This window comes from Gobio gobio (assembly GCF_949357685.1).
Source record: "Gobio gobio genome assembly, chromosome: 16".
Classification (NCBI taxonomy): Eukaryota; Metazoa; Chordata; class Actinopteri; order Cypriniformes; family Gobionidae; genus Gobio; species Gobio gobio.
Genome location: NC_137109.1, coordinates 37024976 through 37046046, shown reverse-complemented (window position 1 = coordinate 37046046; position 21071 = coordinate 37024976). Strand labels below are relative to the sequence as shown.

At 39.0% G+C, this 21071-nt stretch overlaps 1 protein-coding gene across 1 annotated transcript in view; it reads left to right on the top strand.

Moving 5' to 3' along the window:
• The window catches only part of fgfrl1b (fibroblast growth factor receptor like 1b), a 46558-nt gene extending 26067 nt beyond the window's left edge, over positions 1 to 20491 (top strand). The window contains exons 4-7 of the mRNA XM_079838657.1: positions 13172 to 13264; positions 13471 to 13749; positions 15438 to 15791; positions 19168 to 20491. Of these exons, the coding sequence (XP_079694783.1) occupies positions 13172 to 13264; positions 13471 to 13749; positions 15438 to 15791; positions 19168 to 19553 (1112 nt within the window). The 3' untranslated portion in view covers positions 19554 to 20491. The remainder of the gene's footprint in view (positions 1 to 13171; positions 13265 to 13470; positions 13750 to 15437; positions 15792 to 19167) is intronic.
• The last annotated feature ends 580 nt before the right edge of the window (positions 20492 to 21071 follow it).

Below are 21071 nucleotides of genomic sequence, written 5' to 3'. Positions count from 1 at the left end.
CTGAATTATCAGACATTTTGTCTTTTCTCTGCCTCAGGTTTGAAAGAGTTCTTCTCCTGGGAGATTTCAACATCCATATGGATATAAAAGACTCCACAATAACAAAAGACTTTTTGTCCATCTTGGAGTGCTTTGAACTTAACCAGCTCGTGGACTGTCCCACACATGACAAAGGCCACATTTTAGACCTTGTGGTTACCAATGGTGCATTTGTGTCTCAGTTGTCAACCTCGGACTTGGGTCTGTCTGATCACCGGGCTGTCTTCTTTAACATGGAATTACCTGTCACAAACACTACTGCTTCTCGTATCATTAACTATCGCAAGTGGAGATCTATTGAGCCCACTGATTTTTCAGACTTTATTGACTCTTCTTTAAGTTGTGGTTCTCTTTCTGATGATCTGGATGATAATATTTCAGTGCTGAATTCTGTTCTCTTGTCTGGCCTTGACACGATGGCTCCTTTGAAATCACGATCCATTTCTTTTGCACGCTCTGCTCCTTGGTACAATGATGATCTGCGTGCTATGAAGGCTTTGTGTCGCAAAATGGAGCGTAGATGGCGCATATCAGGTTTAACTGTTCATCACCAGGCCTGGAAAGACAGCTTACTTGAATATAAGGCTGAAATTGTGTCAGCTAGATCTGTTTATTTTTCTCAGTTAATTGTCAGCAACCAGAGAAATCCTAAACAACTGTTTCACTCAATTAATAAGCTGCTTAAAAATCACAACCTCTCTAATGTTCCTGCTTCAACTCACCGTTGTAATATGTTTTTGGAGTTTTTTAGCACCAAAATTGTTAATATACGTAACCACATTGTTTCCACTAATATTTCTGCTGCCTCCTCCTTAAAAATTTCTGCATTTTCTGGTATTTCTCTCTCTAACTTTGCTATTCACAACTCCCAGTCTCTGTCTACTTTGGTTTCAAAACTGAAAGCCTCAACTTCAAGAGTTGATCCGATACCATCATGTCTTTTTAAATCATGTTTTGATTCCTTCTCTCCTGTTGTTTTGAGAATCATTAATAACTCTGGGCACTGGTGTCGTGCCAGCAGCACTTAAAACTGCTGCTGTCACCCCTGTACCAAAAACAAACAACATGGATTCTGATAATCTGAATAATTTTCGTCCCATCTCAAATCTTCCTTTCCTTGCCAAAATTTTAGAACAAACCGTGGCTTCTCAACTGCTTTCTCATCTTTCCTCTAATGACCTTTTTGAGCCACTTCAGTCTGGATTCCGCAAACTCCACAGTACTGAAACAGCGTTAGTTAAGGTCACTAATGACTTGTTAATGGCTTCTGATTCTGGTCGTCTGTCCTTACTGATTCTTCTTGATCTTAGTGCCGCTTTTGACACTATAGATCATTCCATTTTAATCACCCGTTTACAGACTGTCTTTGGAGTTTCTGAAACTGCATTACAGTGGTTTAGGTCCTACCTCTCTGATCGCAAGCAATTTGTTGTGATGGGTGATTACAAGTCTGAGGTCGGTGTAGTGCACTCTGGTGTCCCCCAGGGATCAGTTTTGGGCCCTTTACTTTTTAATATTTACATCTTTCCACTTGGCCAACTTTTACGAACTCTCGGTCTTAACTTTCACTTTTATGCCGATGACACTCAGATTTATATACATTCAAAACCTGATGTCAATATGCCCGTGTCTTTTCTTTCTCAATGTTTTGCTGAGATTAGAAAATGGATGTCTGAAAATTTTCTCTGTCTAAACAGTGACAAAACTGAAGTAATGCTCATTGGTTCACCTCATCAATTGCGTAAAGCAGAGTCCATAACCTTAAGTGTGGATGGCTCTGATTTACAATTTCAAACTAAACTGAAAAATCTGGGGGTGATATTTGATGCCAACTTAACATTTGACCATCAGGTTCGTAACACAGTAAAAGCATCATTTTTTCATCTGAAAAACATTGCAAAAATACGTCCAATGTTGACTTTCTCTGTGGCAGAACAGTTAATCAACACTTTTGTTTTTTCACGTATTGATTACTGTAATGCATTGCTGGCTGGAGTTTCTAAAGCTACCCTGAGCAAATTACAGTTGGTACAAAATTCAGCTGCTAGAATTCTAACTAGGACCAGTGCAAGGGAGCATATCACTCCAATCCTTGAAAAATTGCACTGGCTACCTGTTAGTTTTCGTATTGATTTTAAAATTCTAATGCTCACGTATAAGGCCTTGAATAATTTGGCCCCTCAATATTTGTGTGAGCTTTTAACCCTCTATACGCCAACACGTGCTCTACGCTCCTCTGAAGCTGGTCTTTTAAATGTCCAAACAACACGGCTGAAAACTATGGGTGATCGGGCTTTTTCTTCTTTGGCTCCTAAGTTGTGGAATTCCCTGCCCTCTGAGATTAGGAATGCAGAATCCCTTAGTGTTTTTAAATCTTTACTTAAAACATATTATTTTAGGATAGCTTTTATGTGATTCATTTGTCTATTTTGTTTATTTTTTACTGCCTGCAATGTTATGTGTTTTTTAATTCATATTTTTATGTAAAGTGCTTTGAGATGTAACATTTAAAGGCGCTATATAAAATAAAGTTTATTATTATTATTATAGGTCTCGGCGTAGTTCTCAAAATGGGGTTAAAGTGTGCATTTCATGGATTCCCGAACCCCGGCGCTACGTCATATTCTTGCGCATGCGTCGTGGAGGCACACACGGAAGACAAGAACAAGTTGGATAAAGGTGTTATTTTGATTTTTTTTTTGCGCACAAAAACTATTGTCGTCGCATCGTAAAATTATTGTAGAGTCACTGTGGTGAGATGGACTTTGTAACGACGTTTCAAGTGCCTTTTATGGGTCTTGGGAGTGTAAATGTACTGAATGCCAATGGAGGCCTATCTGAAGCCTTTCTCAGCCATCAGCTTTCAACAAAAATATCTTCATTTGTGTTCCGAATATGAACGGAGGTCTTAAGGGTGTCGAACGACATGAGGGTGAGTAATTAATGACAGAATTTTCATTTTTGGGTGAACTAACCCTTTAACGGTATAGTTCACCCAAAAATTGTAATTTCTAAGTCACCCTCATGTTGTTCCAAACCTGTATGTCTCTCTGTCTTCCTTGGAACACATAAGAAGATATTTTGAAGAATGTTTCCACTATTTTTCCAAGTACCTTCTTATGTGTTCCACAGCAGAAAGCCATACAGGTTTGGAACTTTAACTAGCTGTCTTTCAAGCAAAATCCTTTTTTTTTTTTTAAAGAGTTTTTTTTATTGAGCATCATCACCACTCTCTTCAGAACATGATGTGCGTGTTTAAGAAAGGTTTTGCCAATTTTACATAATACATTTGTGAGCATAGCAAATTATAAAAATTACCCCTGACAGGTGTTTTTTTACAGAGATCCTCCTGTGAAGCAGCTACTTAATGTAGATTAATGTACACCAAAAACACAACAGGGAAACTCCAGCCAGGGCTGATTGTATCAGGACTGAGGAATTTGGTGACATTCAATAGCACCTGTTGTCATCAGAGCGGATCTAATCTGCACTAGGATTTGCACTGAGGGCAAGCATGGGCAGAACCGTGCCCTCATATTTTAATGTGTGTGCAATCCATACCCCACATATTTCCTCATGAAAGTGTAATTTTAGCTTTTAGTTGATATTGTGCCCCTATCAAACCAGGCAGCTGATGGCTTGGTGTAATCAGTTGGCAATAAACCTAAGCTGAGGTAACAGCTATAATTTAAGCCTTCAGTTTTTCCTGACCACAGTTACCGAAAAGTCTTTGTGCTTTTCACATGCGTAAATAGAAACACATTTTTTTTTCAAAATCATGTCTGCAATTGTACATGAGAACAACAACTCAAGTTTTAAATATAGACAGAGATTAGCGCAGTTTTACAGCTTTAAGGCATTTTAATAGGATTGTTAACTTGCTCTCCAATGTTGCTCACATATTCCGTACTTTTTTTAAATCTGGCACGGGGAACTCTGGGAATTTGGGTTTGTAAGAATGGCATATTGGGTTTTAAAGGTCAGAGTAAAGGTGTTGTTTACCAGAGAGGGTGTTGGAAGCTGTTGAAGAAATGCTTCACCATCATCTCACACTGACCATTGCCACATTCACTGATGTGTCATGGAGTTAAATCAGTCTCCGTGTCATAAACCACTGTACTTTAAAATGTCCCACAGCACCTGGGCCTCTACCTCTTTCCCCCGCGGTGGTCCCAGACCCTGCACCCCTGCTGTTTCTAAAGAGCACCACACACTGCCAGCATTGTTTTCTCCCAGCGCTGCTTCGCAGGAGTCCAGGGCGAGGGATCTGAGGCTTTTCTGCACAACCTAATTGTCCATATTGTGAGAGTTTAAATTTATGTTGGATGTATGAATCCGTGAGTGGATTTGAAGATCTTAAGTTTGCCTCCGACAGTAATAGACTCAACAAACAGTTGGCTGTTGTCGAGTCCTGGCTCCCTCTTGTCTGCATTTCTCACCTATATCGTATAGGAGGCCATACTGCGTACGGACGCAGCGGGGAGAGACTGTGGCTTCTACTCAGACGGTGGTTTGGGCTGCCTGTTTTATGAGGGGACTGGTGGAGAGCTTCCAGCAGTGGCCTTTTGTTCTTTGTTTGCAGGCCACGGGGTACATGTGTTGCAGTTTAGCCAGCGTCCTCCTCACCTAAATGGATAATTGTATCAAAATTACACTCGTAAGCCAACCCAAGACTGCGGAGGGACGTGGTAGGTGGGATATGAGAGGGGCAGCAAGTTTGGGACAGCATGAATATGCCTTAAAGTCCTTGGGTCATGCCACCTTGACCAGGTTTGGCTGGAGTAGGAATCACAGCACTGACGTTCATTCATTCGAGATCATTTGCTCATAACCTTTCCCACTGCTAAACTACACAAGCTCTTTTCCATTCCAATAGACATGCGTTTACTCCTTTGCCTTGGCTGGCCTGAGAGTAGAACAGCCTCGCTGCTGCAGTATTTATGTTTAGTCTGATTTACACCTATTTTCCACGACAGCTCCTCTTTGGGAAATGCTTGTTTCCTATTTAAACAGTCCAAAGGGAAAGAAACATGTTTTTTCCACTAAAATGTTTTGATTATTTTTAATTGTAATATTTCACAATATTACATATGTTACTATATTTTGATCAAATAAATGCAGCCTTGATGAGCATTAGAGACTTAAAATAACAGACTCCAAACTTTTGAATAAAATTTTATTGTGTACTCAGAACTTTGGACTCCACTATATGCGTGAACTGGTAATCTAAAAAACATGTTTTATGTAACTAAAGGAATATCAGAATTTTATTGAACATTAACTGAGCAGAAACCATTTCCTCTGCTTACATTTACATCATAATTACCTTATCATCTGTTTTTTTCTGCCCTTCTGCTGCTGAGGTTACAAAAAAAAATTCTCAGTTAAGCTTCTCACTTCCCCGCTTGAACTCACTCTTAAATGCCATTGCAAACTCTGTATGTCTCTCTCTGTTCAGCTTAATTTCATGTGAGTCCAGACTGGTTTCAATTCCATCAAGCATCCTTTCATCTTTCCTTTTTTTCAACCATGTCTTTTCTTCTGCTACTCACAAGCATGAATTAATTTGTGTCCATATGTGTTTGTGCTTTGAACTTGCCCAAGCTTATTTCCCTACAATGAAAGAAATAAAACAAACACGCTCTTGAGAGCTCAAGTTGTGAAGCTCCGTGTCACATTACAAATAATCAGAATTACGAATTACATCAGTGTTAGAGTGACGCGTGATCAAATGAGGGCTTTAAGAGCATTTTCCAGGGCTGGTGACATTTTTTGTGATGTGTTTGACATCAGACAAATAAATTCTACTGTATTCCAGTCTTTTCTTTAGATGCTAATAGTCATTCTACAAAACGGGTGCCATTTGTGTTTTATATACATTTGTGTACCAAAAATTACTTTACCGCAAATGAACAAATATGCAAAATGAAAAAATAAAGAAATATAAAAGCTAGCATTTAGTCAAGGTTTTAGTGAAACTAATAAAACTTCCAGTTTCCAAGCTGTCAGTCAACCTTGTTACATCATATTTAAATTAAGTAGTTATAAAAATCCATTAATAAAAATAAAAAAACATCATCCTTTAAAGAAGTGAACCCTTAATTGATTATTGAAAAGTGGATATGTAGAATCTAAGAAAATATCAGCATTAAATTCCGACTTTTTAAGGAGTACCTTTTTGTCGTATTATTATGTAAGGGCAATCATACACATACGCCATGCTGGACAGAAGTAATGATTGAAGTATTGAAGTAATTATGATTTTTTTTTTACTTTTTTGAAACAACAGTCTGTAACTTTAGCAGCAGAAAGCCAGAAATGAACATTAAGTAATTAAGATGAAAATGTAAGCAGAAAAAAACTGTTTCTGCTGATTTATTCTTAATATAATTCTATTTTGATATAATCATTTTGATCATATTTCATCATTCCTTTGCTTAGAATAAACATTTGTATATTAGCAGTTCATGCCTATAGTGGAGTCCACATTTAAAATCTGGGATATTAATAATGTTTAAAAGCGTTCTAATATTTTGAAAAATGTAAAACACATCGTCCCAGCCTGGAGTGTCTTGTAAAGCAGAGAGATCTCCCACGATGGACCCAGAGAAGAAGCCCATGCCCACCACAGAACCAGAGCTCCAGCCAGCACCTTCTGCGGACCACAAGCCTGAGCCCCCTCCATCCCTGGAGACAGAGCCAGCCACAGTGTCCACCACAAAACCAAAGCCGGTCGCCTCATCCGTCCCCAGGCTGGAACCGATCGATAGGTCCATTGAGGAGTTAGCTCCGATAAGACAGTCCGCTGTTGAGCCAGTAGAGGAGCGCTGGCTTATCAATTTCACCACTGAGCCAGCTCCCATTAATGTCCTCACTACTGAGCACGTCCATTCCCAGTCCACCACACTCTACATCATGGAAAACCCGGTCCCACCAATGTCCTGCCCACCCCATTATCACCATCCTCACCACAGGAATTCCTTGGACTTACCTGCCTCACAGCTCCACCCGTGTCATTGGCTTATTCCAGCTCATTGGCCCTCACCACCAGCATGATTCTGTGAGTTGGATCCCCTGGCTTCACTCCCTGCGTCTAGGTGCATTGCTCCCCCTCGGCCTGTCAGCCCGTTGGCTCTGCCTCGGCTCTACACTCCCTCCGCTCCGCTGTGGTCAGCCATCACTAAGGCTCTACTGGGCACCCTGACTGGTCTGCAGCTATGCAGCCCCATAACCAAAAAACTGTGACGCACTGTGTATTCTGACACCTTTCTATCAGAACCAGCATTAACTTCTTGAGCAATTAGAGCTACGGTAGCTGTTCCTTCCTTGGGCCACTTTTGATAGATACTGACCACTGCAGACCGGGAACACCCCACAAGAGCTGCCGTTTTGGAGATGCTCTGACATAATTTGATACTTGATACATTCATCAAGTATCAAATTATAGCATCCAGTATATGCACTGAATATTTTGACTCTGGTATTTCCCTGATGCATCTCATGCCCACCCTGCTATTCCTTCTATGTGCAATTCAAACCAGAACCTAATCACATCATGGCTTTGGTTTCATGGCATACAACGGAGCCTTCTTTGAGCTGCAGGGGGAGCGAAGGTTTTAATTAAACTAAAGGGATGCAAATTACCCACCTTCATCAGAGAGCCACATTAAAGGGCCTTTCATCCACCTCATTAGAAGGGCCAGAGGCTGGGCCGGGCTCTCTGCAGGATGCTCCGGGCCCACTCCACTCACAACAGAGAAGAAAAGAACACAGGCACATTAGGTTTGGCCAATTTCCTCCCGAGTCACCATATGACTGTTGCAGCAAACCACTTATGGCTCTATAAAAGATACAAGGAGACTTCTAATTACCCTTTCTCCTCTGCTTCTCTCTGTCTTTGCCTGCTGTGAATGTACAAACAGCCTCTAATTTGCCTCTTCAGTCAGCACTCATAGAGATATGCCATCCCAAATATACAGAAGGAAATTAGATGTATGTGTAAAGCAAACAAAAATAGAGGTATCAAATCATATTTCTTAAAAGCATGAAAGCTTATCTACATTACCCATCTGATTTGATTGCTTTGTTTTGATTTTATTGGCAGGAATAAGCACTTGCTTTTCTAACAGCTGTCTATTCCTTTGTATTTTCCTCTCATCTTTCTCCAGTATTTTTGAATACATTTGAATACATGAAAACACAACAGCTTCTTTCAAGAAAGATTAGAACTCTGTAATGTTTTCATCAAGAACAAAATTACTGGAAGAGCTCAAAGGGCTGGAAAGCACTCAAAAGTGTTATTGTACAAAAAAAATATACCAGCTCATACCTTTTCCATTCCTAGTACTATAATCTCACTATAGTAAACAGCATTGGCTGTGTTTTCTTTTGATTTACTGGAACAGACATGGTTTGAGTTAGTGATAGGCTATTACCTTAAAAACACAGCATCACTCTCAGTCAAACGACTCAGTAAGTTTCTACACCATCTTCAATCTTCATTATGACCTTTATAGAAAAAAAAAGGTAAGACCCTTTTTTCCTTTGATGTTTCTTTTATTTAGATGTCGCCCTCGTCAGTGAAAATCGCTAGAAACGTTTCGGCCTGCTTTCTATTCCATGTTTGTTTTGCTTTGATTTTTTTTCAAGCATGTGGAGCTCTATATGGCAGATCTACAGGAATGTATGTTTGCACACAGGTATGAATGGAGAATGAACCTTTTTGAAGGCGTTGCTTTTAACTTCATCCCAGTTGGAAAAAATAATATGTGAGCCTTATTAACACTGAGTCCACGTGAAGATCATTTGTAAGCTGAGCTGTGGAGCTGCCTGTGGACCTCAACCAAGGCCACCTTCTTTGGGCACCCCCTCTCTATATGAATCTCTGTAGGGCTGCAGAGGAAAAGGAGGCCCCTGTCCTTCAGAGCTTCAGAGCTCCTTTGCCTCTTTTTTCTTGCCCCACCAGTGCAAAAACTTCACTGAGAGTAAGTGAACTCTGAATTCACTCTATTAGAAACATACAGCTCTAAAATGTTGTGTCAGGAAGACCTCTGTCTTTTTGGACACCTGTTTAGAGAACTTGCTCTTCACAATTCAGAGAACTAGAGTCTGGAGTTGGGCTCTCAGTAAGACCTCTTTAGCCCACTTAAAGCTCCACTGATTCCCCTCTGCTGCCGCTGAATAGAGCAGCAATGGTCTTACTTTTGCTCCTACACCCCAAGGCCAAAGGTAACAATGGACTGAAAGCTGGTGAAAACACTTCTGCTAGCTTTGGCCTGAATGTCTGTGTTGAACATGCAAGGCCTGTGCTTAGCATACAAGGATTAGCGGGGACAAAGGTGCGGTGCACTCTCCACAGCAGCTACACACACAGCCTCAGGACAGCATGAACTAAAGAAAAACAGAGAGTTTGAAGGCTTTCCTTTCATCGTCATGTTCAGTAATGTGGAAAATACACTACCATTCAAACGTTTGGGGTCAGTAGTTTTTTTTTTTTTTATAAATACTTTTATTTAATAAAAAAATTATTTGAAGCAATAATTAATTATTAACTTTTATGTATTAATAATTTCATGCATTAAATGGATCTAAAGTTACAACAAAGAATTTTCCTTACAAAAAAGTTGTTTATTCAAGTGTGCTATTAGTATACTTCTTTCAAACTAAAAATAAGAATATACTTTCAGTCTACTTTTTATGTACTTTCTGAAATATACTTAAAATTGCACTCAAGTATACTTGACTTATACTGACAGAAACATCTAAGTATTTTTTGCCTATACTTGTACTCAATTATACTTTTAAGTTTATCTCGATCAAAAGATGAAGTATTCTAAGTATACTTGGCTTGTAGTTGTTTTTACTCTTTTGACTGAATAGCCTATTAAATACTTTTTTTCACATAGTCTTCTAAATTTACATTGTTTGAAAATATTGATTTATAAAGAAAACCGATATGTTCTTAATTCTGAGTATCTGAATTTTTGGGTAGGCTAGTCCACTGGTAGTGTACATAGGAATTTACTTCAAATCAGCTTTACTCTTTCCCTGCCATTAACTGAATTTTCCGGCTATATGTTTTCACTGTTTTACTGTAGGTGGCGATATTATGCATCTTCTGAAATAGTACAAAATATCCAGATCAAAACACAGGTGAAGAAGAAGCACAAACAAGTGACAGTGATAAAATAATGCGATCATCAAACATTAAACAGCATGTAAGTTCAAAACTGCCTAACATGTGTCCATCTGTGTTTTGATCATCATTCTCTTTCCGATCTGGACATAGTCTTTGATAAAAAAAATAAAAAGTATTTTTTTTTTAATTAAACTTCAACATTCAAGTGTTGATAAAAAAAAGATGCATGAAGGTAAAATAAAATTTTACTGCTGCATCATGTGACAGAAGACTGGAGTAATGATGAAAATTCATCTTTGTCATCATATTTATAATAATATTTCATAAAACAAATGTAGCCTTGGTGCGCATAAGAGACTTCTGTCAAAGACATTAAAAATCACTAACCCCAAACTTTAAAGCCTGTATATACACTACCGTTCAATTCTGTGTCATGAAGGAGGGGGGGAGTAACATTGTATAATATTTGGTTCACTTTTTAAGTGAAGTACTAGCTGTACCAACCACTGATGACGCTGACTGAACAGAACTATGGAAAGTATTCAGAAGGCATTTTACTAAGTAGTTTCATCACCTTCCCATGTGAGAACCATTTGTTGCCACGGTGTTGATTCGCGGCTTGTTGATTTGGGATTGCCCAAAATAAGTAATGTTGTGTACATAAAGATGTTGTGCTCGGCTCATGTACACGTGTGTGTGTGTGTGTGTGTGTGTGTGTGTGTGTGTGTGTGCTGGAGATCGGTCTGCTGTGGATTCAGGGGAGTGAGAGGGTTCTCTGTGCATTCCTGTGAGTCAAGCCAGAGAAATTCATCCCAAACAAAGCAGCACTCTCAGCTCTGTCTGCACAGTTTAGGTTAAAGTCAGTTAATTGGTTTCCTGTCCAGGGTTAAGTCAACACAGGGTTGTGTCTTAAACAGTGTGGAAACCGGAGAGAAGAAACAATATAGCAGTGTTTGCTCACCCCCAGCGCACAAACCCGTCCAAAATATTGCATCGGTTCGACCTGGTTATCGTTCCCATGGAGTTCTAAAATGTCACTGGTTCCGAAACAAAACACACAATCTTTTACACACCTCACAGTCCACTGATCTCCAAGCAAAATCGTTCGTTTTTTCTGCACAGAGGGGTTCTGTTGGCTCTCAAAGCACTACAAATAAATCTCACCAAGTGTTGGCCTTTGCATTGACCCGCTCATTCAACATGATTTACATGACACCATTTGCAGACATTAATAGTGGGTATGAAGATGAAAGAGCTCATATTGCTAGAGCAACATCTGACTGCTGATTTATGGACCAATATCTAAACTATCCCTTAAATTAGGCCTGAGAACATGAGGATTTTTTGAATTGACGTGTTAGACTGGGGTTAAATAAGATTTTAGTACTTTCACAAATGCTTTAAAAAAAGAAATATTTTCATTCTGAATTTAATCCACGGACACTGAAACAAGCTGACATATAAATTGCTCCCTGAGTGGCAGAGATTTGCTTGAAATCATTTGTAAACAAATCCTATTTTATTAGAAAATATTTGTATATTAACAATGTCAAAGCATATGTCACCTGAAAACAAATGAACCTTTTCTCAGAACTACACTTTTCTTAGACATTTTGTTTACTTCTAACTAGACCAAATGTTGTTTTTATGATTGTATCAATTGTCGTTCTAGCAAAATCTTGTTAACTCTGCAACAAAGTTTGACTACCAGAAAGTGTCCAAATATTTGTCTTAATTGTGAACAGTGAGGCTATTGTTTTATATTTACCCTAATATAAAGATATATTTTATACTAATTGCCATTTTTGTATATTTTGTTATCCAATGCAAAGATATTTATGCATTTTTGCTTACATGTGCTCACATTGTTTTATAATTTGAAACATCACTTCTTTTTTAGATGTTGTTTTTTCCCTTTCTAATTGCAGAGTTGTTCAGTATTTGGTATCTAATGCAGAGACTTTTTACGTGTGGCTTAAGGCCCTGTGTCCACCAAAGCGTTTTTAGCCGGCTGAAAACGCTATGGCGCTCTGCTGAAAACATCTCGCCGCGGGCGCTTGGGAGCGTTTTGGCAGCGCAGCTTTTTTTTCAGTTGAGACTCTTTGCTTGTTATGATACGGAATATCCACGGAAGTTACTAGTATCTCATTTCACAGATAGTTTGTTTCTGTATATATTATATATTAAAATGCTGATACAATGTAAAGTATTTGCTCTGGCTCTTGTTTTAAAGTATTTTGTTCCGTTATTATACTGCTTGTTATCATCTGTTGACGTTGTACAGAGCAGATTGTGGCGGTTGGTCGGTGTTGTATTTTTCCCGCCCCTCCTCCCCTTGGACGGCTGGGTGAAAAGTGACAGTGATGAGCGTTGCGCTTTACTCAAAGTTGAACATTCTTAAACTCTCGGCAACCAGTAAAAAACGCTGAACGCTCAGTGCTTGAGCTTGAAATACTCGCTCAGCGCCTTGTTACGCTCATGCCGTTCTCAAAACGCGGCGCTCCCATTGAAAACAATTGAATACGTCAGCCAGCTGCGTGAAAAAACGCTTTGGTGGACACACGGCCTAAGTGTCCAAATGCTTTAAGGACCACTGGGTATTTTAATGTTATAAATAAGATTTTATAGAAATGCACAGTTCATTCTGAGAAATCTCTTTCCTCCACTCGGTCATGAAGCGTGTGACAAAGAAGATTAATAACAAAAACAGTCTTGAATAAAATAAACAAGGAATACTGATCATACGATACCAGATCAAATAAAGAAACACAGGAAATTCAGGAATTAAATACACAGGGCTAATTAACAGAAACAGGTGTGTAGAAACGAATTAACAGCCAAGGAGTCTAACTAGGGAACTAAGGCAAACAGAGCATACATGTGACACACTCTTTCTACTGATTATTTAAATCTACATGTGTAGAATTCTGAAGTGAAGCATGATGAAACGGTAAAGATTTCTTATGCTTCATAACTTCGGACTGTGTCTTTCAGACGATGCAGCTGTGACACAGAACCAGCCTCCTCCAGACGCAGCAGAACCTAACGCAGATCTCACCATGCACGACCCCACCGGAGAGCCATGGGGTAAGCAACTGTCTGATACACACCCTCCTCATCTTTCACTAAGGGTTACGCAACACATGAGGTCATCAGCATGGGCCGTGTTCGTGCCAGCATCCTGAAAGAGCTTAAGAGAGATCATTTCATCACTGATGTGTGACTATCTAACGGAATTATGTTTTGTCATCCAGCCGTAACCTCATGCTGTAAATGTTTTATTTCCTCCGCAGTGAAGCCACGCTTCAGTCAGCCCACAAAGATGCGCAGACGTGTGCTAGAGCAGCCTGTTGGCAGCTCGGTGCGTCTCAAGTGTCTGGCCAGTGGCAATCCAACACCGGTCATTACATGGTGGAAAGACCATAGCCAGCTGCCCAGCCCTCAGCAGAGTAAACGGCCACAGTGGACACTGACTCTGAAGAACCTGCAGCCTCAGGACAGTGCCAAATATACCTGTCACATCTCCAATGCAGCAGGACACATCAATGCCACCTACAAAGTGGATGTAATTGGTGAGTTTGGTAGCCAATGTGGACTGTTAGCAGCAATGTTATCTATTTGTTAATAATATATAAATATTTAATTTTATAATATATTACAAACTTTTTTGTGGTTTGCTATATTTCGAATAATTAAATATAATAAATAATTATATATCGTATTGTATAATAATTGCCACTTTGTTGTTGTTATCCAGTGCAAATATATTAATTTATGTTTGTTGCATGTGACTTATTTAAGTAATTTGCGCGTAAAATGGACATTTACGAAAACTCTCCTCCATATTCACAAACGCTTCGTATACCACGGATTTGGTAGTTAAACGTGTGTATATTAATGAATTCCAAACATTCGTAAATAGGACGTGCGTGAACGCTCATTCATAATTAGCATAATCCCCGCCCATGAGTTACAACTGCAAATGACATGGCCAGGAACGCTGTGGAATCTTCTGGACTTCTTTCTCAGGTTTGGCTCCAGTATATTACATAAATGCTAAAGAGACTAATTGGCCATATGCCTAGCAATAAATATTAAACTATCATGTGTCCATCAAAGCATTTTAGCCCGATAAAAATGCCTGGTGCTCTTCTGAAAACGGCCTCTGGTGGTGCTTGAAAGCGCTTCTCAAGGGCAGCGTTTTTTCAATTGAGATACTTTGATTGCTATGAATATGATACAGAATAACCATGGCAGTAATGTGTTACTAGTATCTCATTTTGAAGAATATTACTGAATATAAAAAATGCAGTAAAAAGCAGTATTAACTTTTCCATTATTGTTGTTCAGTCGGTGTACAAGTGGGATGATTGGTCGGTGTAGTTTTTGTCCCGCCCCTCCTCCACTGTGATTGGACGGCCATGTAAAAAGTGACAGTGACGAGCGCTGTGATGGATGTGAGCGCTTACCCTATGCTATTACCCAACGTTGAACAATAAAAAAAAAGACGGGGCAAATCAACTCTTGAAATATTATTATGGTACATAGTGCATCAAAATGTAATGTCATCAGTTTGCCTAAATTAGAACACAGAACGTTCAAATGTTTTACGCACCATTTACACGTGGTAGGGAGCAGGTGTAAATTTATTTCGTACCAACTAACATTTTGAAAATACTAACATTTTCGTGAATCCGAAAATTTACATCAGACCGGCTTTACGAACAATTTACGCTCAAATTTGTTCTGCTCGTGTTTCATGAATGAAGCCCAATGTGTGTATGTATATGTGTATATCATTTTAAAATATATGTATACATTTAATAATAAATAATTAGTGAGTGATATTAGTTGTGATATCTAAAGTGAATTGTTAACATAGCATGGAATATATGTGTTAAAATGTATATAAATATTTATATATACATTTTAATATATTTTAAATCATATATAAATATATATTTTGCATTAGAAAATATGTATTAATACTTTTTGCTACTTTTATTGTTGTGGATCGTTCAGAGTTGACTGAAAATTATTGGTATAACAGAAATTATACCAATATTATACTTATTATATTATACATACAGTATGTTATGCATTAACGGCACAACTCAATAGTTAATCGCTATACAATGGTTCTGAACACTGTTTCTGTTTACCATTACACTGAACTCAATTGCAAATGTGCAAAGTGATCTAATGGTAGTTCAGACAGAATATTCAAGTTACTTTAAGTTTTGATCGGTTTTCTCTACAGAGCGCACCAACTCCAAACCCATTCTGACTGGTACCCATCCTGTCAACACAACTGTGGAGTTTGGTGGAACAGCCTCGTTCCAATGTAAAGTCCACAGTGACGTCAAGCCCGTAATTCAGTGGCTAAAGCGGGTCGACCCAGGCACAGAGGGGCGCTATAACTCCACGCTGGAGGTTGGAGGCCAGCACTTTGTGGTGCTGCCCACTGGGGACGTGTGGTCCAGACCTGACGGGTCCTACCTCAACAAGCTAGCCATCATCAAGGCACGCGACGAGGATGCTGGAATGTATATCTGTCTAGGGGCTAATACCATGGGCTACAGCTTCCGTAGTGCCTACCTCACCGTTCTCTCAGGTCAGTTCCTATAATTCTCCCATCCAAACTAAGTGGCTTTACGGCACTAATATTGCAGTGAATAAATTAGGGTTCAGTTCAGTTCAGTTCATCTTTATTCATTTCCCGAGGGCAATTTGGTTGCAGCATACAAGCATAAGACAACACCATAATACAAACATATAAAAAACACAAAATCATCAAACAACATTTTTCCTAACATTTAAAATGTTGACAGCTGAAGGGATAAATGACTGTCTAAACCGATTTGTTTTGCTAAAAGGAGTTCTAAAACGAATACCAGAGGGGAGGAGGTGAAACTCATGGTGCATAGGGTGTGACTTATTCATCAATATACTCTTTTTTTCCCAACACAACTGCCTTTGATAAAACTGAGCCATACTCATCTGCTTCTTGCCAATTATTTTACTTCCCTGATTTACTATTTTTTCCAGACAGTTCTTATTTTTCGTGTTTATGAAATTGAACCAACACAGTAATGAAAAAGATAAGAGACGCAATATAAGATCTGTAAAACATACACATCAATGTTTTATCCACATAAAAAGACCGTAGTTTCCTCAAACAGTACAATCTCTGTTGCCCCCTCTTACACAGTGCTTTAGTATTTGGTGAAAAACTCAACTTATTATCTAAAATGTATTTAGATATTGCACGATATTGGGAAAAAATTACTGCAATATTTTGGTTTTCTATATATATATATATATATATATGTACAGTAAGTTTCACCAGATGATTTGAATAGTTTTATTTGGAAAGAATTAATAGTTCTATAATGATTGGGGTGATTTTGCTGGGGAGCAGTGTTGCCACAGTTACTTTGAAAAAGTAACTTAGTTACTTTACAGATTACTTGATTTTAAAAGTAACTAAGTTACTTTACAGATTACTTGATTTTAAAAGTAACTAAGTTAGATTACAAGTTACTTTATTAGTTACATTCATCAGTTGCCGACAACACCTCTGCAGCCTCAACATAGAAATGACAACCATTTTTGCCAACACTTTATTGGAAAGTGCATTTTTAATAGTAACGTCAACAATGTATCTCCTGAAATTGTATCTCCAAAAAAAATATTTTGACTAATTTTATAAAATCTAAACATGTTAATGAAAAGGTACAAATTACTTTGTGTTCTTATTAAATACATTTATGAAAAACAATTTAAATTTATTTTTTTAATTTATATTTATATATGAATATAAATAATTATATGGGCCTACACAAATAATATAAAATTACAAGATTTATAGTTTATTGTAAACCTGATGTGCAGCTCTGTAAAGGGACAACAATTATATGATCGATACGTGAGAACAATATATTTTTTAATAATCTTTAAGTGCACAAAACTATGAAAATATATGAAACGCTTCAAAACAGAGCGGCAACAAAGCGCTTATGCGCATCCCGTGTGCAGAATGATGCGCTTAAAGCAACATGGAATCAGAGTGTGCAGTGCAGCGCGAGTGCACATTGAAAAGTTCACGGCATAAAGAGAAGATGAGCGTTGAGCGCACAAATCCTAGTCTACTATGTAGCCTATATCGGTCCAAACATTCACTGATTATTTGTTTCTTCACAGTTTTAAATTCCGGTTATTGTGCGTGTGATGCTGATTAATAGTCCTTGTGTTGTCACCTGGGTAGCTCGAGCACAACATCTTTCAGAAACCGCTAGATAAACTCCAGCAAGATAAATTATTTTATCAACATATCAAGTATTATAACGGGAATATTTCATATGGAGTGAGCTTTACCGAGCAGCTGCTGACTGGAACCGAACGCGACGCGCAGTTTTGCTGAACGGAGAATGATTGAGCTAACGTACAGCGGAGGAAAGACATACATTCAGCTATGGAATGGCTTTAGATGACTTTGTAGGCTGCTAGCAAATAATAATATGTGAATAATGATTGCTGAAGGATAATGTGACAATATATATTTCTGATGATTATTTATGATCACGACATGCCTAATCTGAGCAAGTGACTGCCTGTCTTGAGACGGAGTGGCTGCCTCGTAATTCTCCTCTATGCAGGAAAACCCCTGCTGAGACTCAACAAGAAAGCAAAAATATATATTTTTAGTAAGGAAAATGACAAAAATAGTAACGCACAGTGACTTGGATAAGTTACTTTAATCTGATTACTGCTTTGGAAATAGTAACGCGTTAGATTACTCGTTACTGGAAAAAGTGGTCAGATTAGGGTAACGCGTTACTAAGTAACGCGTTACTGGCATCACTGCTGGGGAGTGCATCTCCAAAGAAAATGAAAAAAGCAGAGAAATTACTTTTTAATCAGAAGAATTTTTTAAATGTAGGTGTTCGTACTTGGGTTTACTCTTTACAAAATATCTCTTTCCACTTGAATTTTCATAGGCCACATTCGCACAGTTTTTGACCAATTCTGACTATAGAACAGTGGATCTTAACTTTTTTAACTTAAATGCACCTCCATTGTCCACAACAATATATCTGAACCCACCCCTCCCCCAAACACACACACAAATTCAACTCAAAGTATTTTAGAGCTTGACATACCTAGAAATATGTATTCGAATCGCTTATTTTCATGGCCATCTTGGAAGTTTGTTGAAGACCACTAGTGAGCTCTGGCCCTTTGGTTGAGAATTATTTCTAAAAATGCCATCAAGATTTTATTTTGACGGGGTCCTGGCAAACAAATAAATGCACTGCCGGTTTCAGAATGAAGCTCGGTTTCAAAGTTAAGGCACTGAATGTTTATTTACACGCATACAGCTCACAACGTCTCAGAATGGCTAGGCATTATGTGGCTCTGAAACACTGTATCATGAATTACACATGCGTAAATGACACACTTCCCTCTGAATTAGGGTTCAGTGTGGCAAAATAAGAGACACCCATTCACGACCCTTTTTGATACCTTATTGACACCTTATTCAGCCCTATATCTATATCTGGAGATCCTCTTGCGTTCAAACAGTGGACCCGACGCAAGCTCGACATGTCTTTAAAAAACCGTGCAAGTTTACAGCGTGTTCTCGAGACTCCACCTCAATGGCAACAAAGCCACTAAAACACAATCACGCGCAAATGAGCTTCTCTACTACTTATTGTGAAATTGATTTCTTTATATTTGCTATCAGTATTCTCCACACTGCAAAATCCGTATGTGTTTATTGAACTATGAGCGGACCAAATCGCGTCCCATATTGGTTTGATACGGAACGTGTCATTTTGCTTGTAAATACGGGACGATTCCGTATTTTACAGGACGGATGGCAACCATGCTCGGAATTCAGAAGAATGTATATTTACTTCATTAAATCGCACTAAGCCATATTGCTATATCAGTTTTATTTCAATAATGGCAGTGTTCGTTTACAGATCCCAAGGTGGAAAAAGATGTGATTCCACGCCACATCAGCCCCGGTCTTCCCTGGCCGCTGATCATTGGGATCCCAGCTGCTGCCCTGCTCATCGTAGGCACCATCGTGCTCTGGTTGTGCCACAGCCGCAGACGCCAGAGCGCTTTGCCTCCCCGACCGACGACCTATCGAGACCATCACATTCCTGACAAGGAGCCCAGCATGCCAAGCGCCATCAACCCTGACCTGCCCAACCAGAGACTTATGGGAACAGGGCCCCCAGCTCTCAGCGGTCCACCAAAGATTTATACCAAGGTCTACACAGACATGCACACACACACCCACACACACTCCCATGCGCACATGGAGGGAAAAGTGCACCAGCATTTCCATTACCAGTGTTAACAGGTTACCATCAGGTGACCAATGCTGCTGCCTCTGTTTTCATGAGCTAAGGGCCACCACTTGAGGACCACAACCGTACTGTAGGACTGCACGAGAATGACCCGAACACAAGCGTGGAGGAGTTCTGATGGAGCCCATTTACCTTGGAATGTCTCAGGTCAAGGAAAATGTCTCGCACTCAGTTGAGCTGCAGTGGACCTCGATCTTCCTTTAGGTTCTTTGGAGTTCAAAATCCAACAACAGTGAATCAAAGCAACCCGAGCAAGTGCTAACAGTCCAAGAACAATACTTGGACCTTTTTGCTATTCCAAAGCCAAGCATTACACAGGAAGTAGAGTGGAGATATTTTATATTTGGAGAAACTGTGATGATATGTGTTAAGAATACTGGCGGCCCTGTTTACAATGTGTTCTGAAAAATGTCAGTGAATTAGCTAAAATGTGGTGTTTTCTTTTGTGTTGTTTGTTCGTTTTTGTTTCGCAACATTATATTGTAAAGAAATTATGCAAGGAAATGTCAGGGACACTAGATGGATGACTAAATGGAAAGGGGGCAAGGGCTTCTGTTGTATTACCATTAAAAGGTGCTTTGTGTGTATGTATTCAGCTCAACTTTCTGATAATTGCAGTATTACGTAACGTACCCTCTCTATGTCAATGCAATCTCACTGTTTGCTAGTTACAATCGAGGAAACTATTTTATATTTGAGCAGTTAACATGGCATTATGATAATATATTTTCAGATGAAAACCAAAGCTAGTCAGTTCATCAGCAGGTCTTTAGAAACCCCTTGTGAGCCGATATACAAATCTCTTAAACTATAAATGTGAGAACATGTTTATCTGAGATACTGCATGCTGCGATTTTTACTTTGGTGCTCGTGTAAGTGTATTTTAATAATATTTTTGTAATAAATAAATAATTTTCTATTTTCCCCTATGCGTTTACAGTTTGACCTCTAAAGGCTTGCGTATTTTCGATGGGAATTGAAAGTTGGATGCCACCGCAGTGGCTGTTGACTCTCAGCACCCTCCCTAACACGGCCTCAGACCGCTGTTGGTTCAACAGGCGAAGGAATGCAATGAGAAAATCAAGTTATTCTTTTCGACACCAGGAAAGTAGGGAAATATTCCCAGCAGGATTTGATGGGTATTAATATTCGGATAGGGTTACAAAGAGGGGGCTACAGTTCTTAAGGCTGTTTCCTCTGTGCTCCCTGTGGATGACAAGGGCAAGAAAAACTCTCCACCAACACCAAACGCCCCAGAGGTGAGTGCTGACTGAGCACTGGGCATTTGAGCTTTTACAAGAAAAAAAAGAAAAAGGTTTAGACTGCTTTAATGTATTGAATAAACTGTTGATACCTGTCAAACCAATTGTACGGGTAATATAGACAAGAAGGTTTATGGTGCCATCTAGAGGACATATGATATAATTGCTGTTACCACTCAATGTGCAATAAAAATGCCCGTTTCTACTTCTATTAGAAACACCATGAAATCAAAATGAAAAATTTTT